Source organism: Carassius gibelio, chromosome B12 (genome assembly GCF_023724105.1).
Source record: "Carassius gibelio isolate Cgi1373 ecotype wild population from Czech Republic chromosome B12, carGib1.2-hapl.c, whole genome shotgun sequence".
NCBI lineage: Eukaryota > Metazoa > Chordata > Actinopteri > Cypriniformes > Cyprinidae > Carassius > Carassius gibelio.
Window position 1 is genome coordinate 224,436 of NC_068407.1, and position 7,500 is coordinate 231,935.

Here is a 7,500-nt window from a genome sequence, read left to right on the forward strand (position 1 = left end):
GACTTTTTTTCACAATTCAGATTTTGTCGTAGTTCTGACTTTTTTATGCGCAATTCTGATTTTATCGTCATTCTGACTTTTTTCTCACAATTCTGACTTTGTCGTAATTCTGACTTTTTTTCTCACAATTCTCATTTTGTCGTGATATAGACTTTTTTTCTCACAGTTCTGATTTTGTCGAAATTCTGACTTTTTTCTCACTATTCTGACTTTATCGTAATTCTGACTTTTTTCGGGAAACTGCATGCATCTCAGCCTCGTGTTCACAACATGTATTGTATCTCCAATAGTTTGCTTTTATTGAGCCTCAATTAGCCTTTTTCACAATTCCGTGGTTCTGGCAACCGAACTGAGAATTGTTTAATGTATTCTTGGAAAAATATGAGTCAAAAAAGTCAAATGGTATTTCTGTGTAGATTATATAACAACAACTTGTAAAACAGACTAAACAGAAAAGGTAAGAAGCATTATTTGGAAAAGGGCATACTAATATAATAAACGCAGAGCTTTAACAGAATTAACTTAACCCTGCGCTGACATCATTTCAGATTTTTGTGAAAAAGGCAAATTTTGCCTCTTTTTCATATTTTGTTTTTGCTTTATTGTAAATGAGCAGCCTGAGCCATTGAATGTGGAAACTAAAATATCCTGTCTGTGTGAGTCAGATGTCTCTGATCAGTGTGTGTGTGTGTGTGTTGCAGGGGTTCACGTGTGGGACGTGGAGGGCCGCAGGTACTTTGACTTCCTGAGTGCGTACAGCGCTGTGAACCAGGGTCACTGTCACCCCAAGATCATCGAGGCACTGACCGCACAGGCCTCTCGGCTCACGCTCACCTCCAGAGCCTTCTACAACGACGTGCTGGGCGTCTACGAGCAGTACATCACACGCCTGTTCGGATACGATAAAGTGCTGCCCATGAACACAGGTACAGCGGTCAGCACACCGCACACGACTGACCCGATGGTCAGAACAGTGCTCTGATCCTGCTCTTGTGTGTTGAAGGTGTGGAGGGCGGAGAGACGGCCTGTAAACTGGCCCGTAAGTGGGCGTACACGGTCAAGGGCGTCCCGAAATATGAGGCGAAGATCGTGTTTGCAGGTAAGACAGCAGCTCACCGTCCACCTCACTTACACAGGCTTATACACTACAAGGCAAAGGTTTTGAACCGTAAGAGTAATGATGCTGAAAGTTCAGCTTTGATCACAGAAATAAATTTCAGTTAAACAGATATTCACATAGAAAACTTATTTTTCCTTTTCAGTTTGTAGCCCGCTGTGAGTGTGTTCATGTGATGTGAGATGATTGTTTCAGTAGTAAGCTGAGCGTCTGTATATCCACTCGTGTAATCTTGTATAATCGCTCTCACAGCGGGGAATTTCTGGGGCCGGACGATGGCTGCCATTTCCAGCTCGACGGACCCCAGCAGTTACGAGGGCTTCGGGCCGTTCATGCCTGGATTTGAGCTGGTCCCGTACAATGACATCGCTGCGCTAGAGGTACTGTGTTCATGTGCACCAGCAGATCATGATCGGGTGTTTTCAGCGTCTCGATTCACAGTAAATCATCCTCATGAGCTCCATCTGCAGCGGCTCTGAGTTTGAGTCACTATAAAGCACATTTAGGAACCAAACTTTAATCAACAACCTTCACAAACATGTAATGAGAAGCACTTATCAACAGAAGAGAAGCTTTAAGGGCTTCCTGCTGTTTACCGTAGTAGTACTTTATTATCTCCATAGAGACATTTGTTTTCTTAACACGTTTTTAGAAGAAAAAAAATGTTTACAGCATACATACAAAGGCATACAATAAAAAAATGTTTTGTTGAATAACTTCTATAATTTCAGTAATAGTAGTTTTTATTATTTTTTATTTTGCTTATTTAGTAATAATGATAATAGTAATCATAAATGAAATAATAATCATGTCATTATTAATCATTAGTAGTAGTAGTACTACTGTATATTAAAACAACTTGAATAATACTAATAATAATAATAATAATAAATGTTATTATTATTGCTGTTATGTTTAATATTATTTTATGTCATATTTATATTAGTGCTGTCAAATGATTAATCACGATTAATTAACGACTTCCTGAACCACAACCAGTCTGCCTTCAAGAGCAGCTCCAGATCCTCAGTACTCATCGGTCTGGATCTGTTCCTGACACAGTTAATCACCAGATCCTTCTGTCCAGCCTCAGGAAGATGTTTCAGGAACCACACTCCAGTGGTTCAAGTCTTTTCTCTCCTGTAGGCCCTTCAGTGTGTCTTGGAGGGGTGAGGTTTCACAAGGAACTCATAACTTCTTGCTTCTGGGGTTCCTCAGGGCTCAGTGCTTGGACCGCTTCTCTTCTCCATCTACATGACGTCATTAGGATCTGTCATTCAGAAGCATGGCTTTTCTTATCACTGCTACGCTGATGACACCCAACTATACTTCTCATTCCAGCCAGATGATCCGACGGTAGCTGCTCGCATTTCAGCCTGTCTGAGTGACATCTCTAGCTGGATGAATGACCATCACCTTCAGCTTAACCTTACTAAGACTGAACTACTGGTGATTCCAGCTAACCCATTGCTTCATCACAACTTCTCTATACAGCTGGGCTCGTCAACCATAACTCCTTCGAGGACAGCCAGAAACCTAGGAGTTGTGATGGATCATCAGTTAAGCTTCACTGACCACATTACTACAACGACCCGGTCCTGCAGGTTTGCCTTATACAACATTAGGAAGATTAGACCCTTCCTGTCAGAGCAAGCAACCCAACTTCTTGTCCGAGCTCTTGTTCTCTCCAGACTGGACTATTGTAATGGTCTCCTGGCTCTTCCTGTGTGTGTGATCAAGCCTCTGAAACTGATCCAGAATGCAGCAGTGAGAGTGTTCTTCAATGAGCCGAAGAAAGCCCATGTAACACTTCTCCTCATCAGCTTCATCAACAAAATAAACTGTTCTCACTCGTGCACACTTTTCAACACTTTCTCTTCTCTTCTTTGTCCGCCTCCACCATAATTAAGTACTTTCACTGGCTTTGGCCACGCATTAGTATTTAGCAGACCGAGACTGGGGAGTCCCACGACAGGTGAACGGGAGAACAAACACCACTTCAGCACCTATTTACCACGGGACAAACAGTTTCCTAGCTATGACGACCGTGCTGTAGTCTCATGAGAAAAACTAGGCAAAACACTTACAAACTGCTGTTCTTCACTCATACGAGGAGCTTTAAACAGCTGGTTCATGACTGTGTGTTTGTGTATTTATATAAACACAGTACTGAGTACACATACATATATACTGTAAACAAAAACTTTTATCTTTTATTTTGTGAATAATCATTTGACAGCACTAATTGATATACAGCTATTTTTGGTCAGACTCTGCAGCCCCACAGCAAACCTGCAGTGTGTGTTTGTTACCTGTAACTTAACTAGTTTCCCCTGATCATTAATCTCTGTGTGTGTGTGTGTGTGTGTGTGTGTGTGTGTGTGTTGTGCAGAAAGCGCTACAGGATCCAAACGTGGCGGCGTTCATGGTGGAGCCCATCCAGGGTGAAGCAGGTGTGGTAGTTCCTGATCCCGGTTACCTCACGAAAGTCCGGGAGCTTTGTACCAAACACAATGTGAGTACACACACACACACACACACACACACACACACTAGAACCCTGCATTACAGCCTCGGACCTGTTTTATGCTGTGACGGTCAAGAGCGAGTCGGCGGTGTTTAGTGTCCCGCAGCAGCAGCGCTGAAGAGATCTGTGTTCGAATGCATACAATAGCCTTCAGCTTGCAGCAGAGAATCATCAAAAGTAATTACCTTAAATGTGACTGGGGAAAGAGGAAGGAGATATTTGAATTATTTACTAATAAACTAGTGTTTTCTGAGTCTGTCGCAAGGATGAAGCTGATCCTGACTCGTCATCTCCTCATTAGACTTGCCTTTATTTATTTATTTTTGCGTCAGGTTCTGTTCATTGCTGATGAGGTGCAGACCGGTCTGGCCCGCACTGGACGGCGTCTGGCTGTGGACCACGAGGCGGTGAGACCAGACCTGGTGATTCTGGGTAAAGCTCTGTCAGGAGGAGTGTATCCGGTGAGTCTCTCACACACACACACACACACACACGTGCGTTCGCTGATGATCTGTGTGTGTCAGGTCTCTGCTGTTCTGTGTGATGATGAGGTGATGCTGACCATCAAACCTGGAGAACACGGATCCACGTATGGAGGAAACCCTCTGGCCTGCCGCGTCGCCATCGCTGCTCTGGAGGTGTGTGTGTGTGTGTGTGTGTGTGTGTGTGTGTGTGTGTGCGTGTCTCTGTGTGTCTGTGTGTGTGTGTGTGTGTGTGTGAGTGTGTGTGACAGAGAGAGGGAGTGTGTGTGTGTGTGTGTGACAGAGAGAGAGAGTGTATGTGCGTGTCTCTGTGTGTGTGTGTGTGTGTGTGTGTGTGTGTGTGTGTGTGTGTGTGTGAGCTCACGCTCTGGTTCTCCTCAGGTTCTGGAGGAGGAGGGTCTGGCTCAGAATGCGGATCTGATGGGTCAGATTCTTCGCTCTGAGCTCAGGAAGCTTCCGCTGGAGATCGTGAGCGGCGTCCGTGGGAAAGGCCTCCTGAACGCCATCATCATCAAAGAGACCAAAGGTCAGAACCAGAACCACCACAAAACCAGCAGCATTCAGACCAGTCTACAGCTTCAGATGTAGATCAGTGAAACCACTGCATCAGCGTCACAAACTCTCGATGTGGAAGTACTTCAGCTGCAGAATGAACCGGACACGGGTGATCTGAGGAGCGTGGGAGCGTTACGCTCTTTATTTGGACTCAAAACATCAGCTGAGAGCAGAAAGAGTCGAAAATCAGGTTTCAGCTGGTCACACACATTTATTTAGATTTTTCACTTTCATTTACGACATCAGGATTGTGTGTGTATTTTAACAGAGAAGCAGGTGTTTTAGCTGATGGAACCGTCAGATGCACACAGAAATATATTCAGAAGTCATTTATTTTCCCAATCAGCAAGTTAGCAGTTCGACCGCTGTGCATTAAAGGAGAAGTTCACCCAAAAATGAAATGTGCTCATCAATCAGTTCATCTGAGATCAGGATGAGTTTGTTTTGTAGAAATGTAGCATTGCATCAGTGTCTCTGCAGTGAATGGGTGCCGTCAGAATGAGAGTCAGATAAAAACATCACGATAATCCACAGCACTCCAGTCCATCAGTGAACATCTGGAGAAGACAAAACCTGAAACACATCCAGCATTAAGATGATTTTAACTCAAACACATAGAGTCTATAATCCAGAATAACACTTCCTCCAGTGAATGTGTGTGTGTGTGTGTGTGTGTGTGTGTGTGTGTGTGTGTGTGATCCGTTTCTAATCCTCTGATCTCTCACAGACTATGACGCCTGGAGGGTGTGTCTGCGTCTCCGTGACAACGGCCTGCTGGCCAAGCCCACTCACGGTGACATCATCAGACTAGCCCCGCCCCTCATTATAAAGGAGGATGAGGTCAGAGAGTGTGTGGACATCATCAGCAGAACCATCCTGTCCTTCTAAACCACTGGAATCCTCCTCATCTGACTGATCTCCCTCTAATTCTTCTGCTTTAATCCTGTTTATCATGAGCTGTTACAGACTTTCAGAGCAATGCTTTAGTTTTTCATTCTCAACTGAACTTGAGATTCTTCAACAGTAGATGACGGTCTGTTTTAGTTCTGCTGTTCTACTCCGTTTCTGTGACCTTTACAGTTTCTTTCCTCCAGAGGAAGGTGAATGAAGGTCACTGTCAGTGTTTGAAATCTTTAAAAGTCCCACATTTCGCTGTGGACACTTGAATTGAACGAGTTTTTCTCCCTGATGAGAGAATAGTGCACTTTAACGGCAGTCTTTAATGAAGTCAAACAAAGACATGATCAAACTGAACTATTCACAGCCACATTCTGCTAGGTTTATTAACAATTTACAAATGAAACATTAGGAGAACCGCATAAACAGAAACACTGTTTGGAGAACACTTGTTTGTGTGTTTATTTCCTGTAGAGTGTTTAGTGAATTTATTTAATGAATGGAGTGTCAGCTGGCAAATTAGATGTTTTATTTCTGTTCTTAAATAAATTTTCAGTCGGCTGAGAGACTTTGTGTTTGTTTTATGTCTAAATTAATGAGTTTGATGTATCAAAATGTATTTTAGAAAAGCTGGAATGGTATTTCGTAGACCAACATTTATCTGAATATGAATTGATCATTGCTAAATGTGCTGTAAACATGACAAGCAGAGAACAGACGAACTGAATCAAGTGAGTCATTTATGCTTGAACCGCTCCGATTGATTCACACTCGTGACTTCGATCACTCGTTTCAAGCGAATCACAGATCAAATCCACTTCTATTTCAAATTGCACCAATGCTTGTGATGATTTTAAAAAGCACGTATAACAGTAAAACTCTGCTTTTGATTAAGATCATCGGAATTTAAAGGGTTAGTTCAGCCAAATTTGAAAAACAAAACAACGGTCACTAATTAGAAGTACAAAATGAGGATTTATAAAGTAGAATGATATAAGCCAATAGGAGACTGGTTTTCCTTACTTTAGCACTAGATTACAGTGATCATTACACTTTGAAAAGGCAACGATTCACTACAGAAGACCTTTGTTTACCCCCCGGAGCCATGTGAGACACCTTGCTCATCGTTTATTTCTTAAGGATGATGCAGTCCCAACGAAAAAGGGTCACGATCGTGTGTTGGAACCGCAGGCGGTGAGTAAAACTGCTTAAAATATCTCTGCCTCCTTGTTAGTGCGTCCCCTCCCATGCCGGAGACCCGGGTTCGAGCCCTGCTCGGAGCGAGTTGTTGCTGCTGCTGCTCTCGTTCAGTTTCAGCCTCTGGATCTGATTCTGGATCATAAATAAACGGCTGAATCTGACTGTTAGCCATGGTTTGTTTTGGATGATGTTTTGTCCTCACGGTAATGTCACAGCTTCCAAACGCTCTCAACACAAAAGCTTACTGGCGCTCGTGATTCTTTAGCTCCGCCCACACGTCACGCCTCCAGCCGCTCGTGTTTTTCCATGAAAAATCGGTACAGACTATCTTTCTCTTATGAATATAATAAAAATAAAGACTTTTTGGAGTTATGAAGGATGCAGTAATACTCTATAGGTACTCAAGATTAACAGGATATTGAGTGAAAACGAGCACCCCCCCCCCCCCCCCCCCCCCTTTAACTTCAATGGTAAACAGGGAGAGTGCAGTCAATTGCTTCTGTGTCATTTGTCATTCTGAGCTCATTCTTCTCTCGTTTTGAAAAAACTTTAGATCCCTGGAACATTTTGAATTGTAGCTAAACCTCTAGCGTCCTTGTCTTTCTTTAACTTTCTTTTTGCAAAACCACTCAGTTGACGTCTGTCCATTTTGATTCATTTTCTGTAGCCATTAAAAAAAAAAGACACATTTGCGCGTACTTGTTGTGGACCAACTCAACTCA

The 7,500-nt window shown here is 43.0% G+C and overlaps 1 protein-coding gene across 2 annotated transcripts in view; it reads left to right on the top strand.

Moving 5' to 3' along the window:
• The window catches only part of LOC127969081 (ornithine aminotransferase, mitochondrial), a 10,155-nt gene extending 4,011 nt beyond the window's left edge, over positions 1-6,144 (top strand). For both annotated transcript variants that reach the window (XM_052570728.1, XM_052570729.1), the window contains exons 3-10: positions 702-926; positions 1,004-1,099; positions 1,370-1,497; positions 3,510-3,632; positions 3,977-4,105; positions 4,169-4,282; positions 4,508-4,652; positions 5,409-6,144. In XM_052570728.1, the coding sequence (XP_052426688.1) occupies positions 702-926; positions 1,004-1,099; positions 1,370-1,497; positions 3,510-3,632; positions 3,977-4,105; positions 4,169-4,282; positions 4,508-4,652; positions 5,409-5,569 (1,121 nt within the window). In that variant the 3' untranslated portion in view covers positions 5,570-6,144. The remainder of the gene's footprint in view (positions 1-701; positions 927-1,003; positions 1,100-1,369; positions 1,498-3,509; positions 3,633-3,976; positions 4,106-4,168; positions 4,283-4,507; positions 4,653-5,408) is intronic.
• The last annotated feature ends 1,356 nt before the right edge of the window (positions 6,145-7,500 follow it).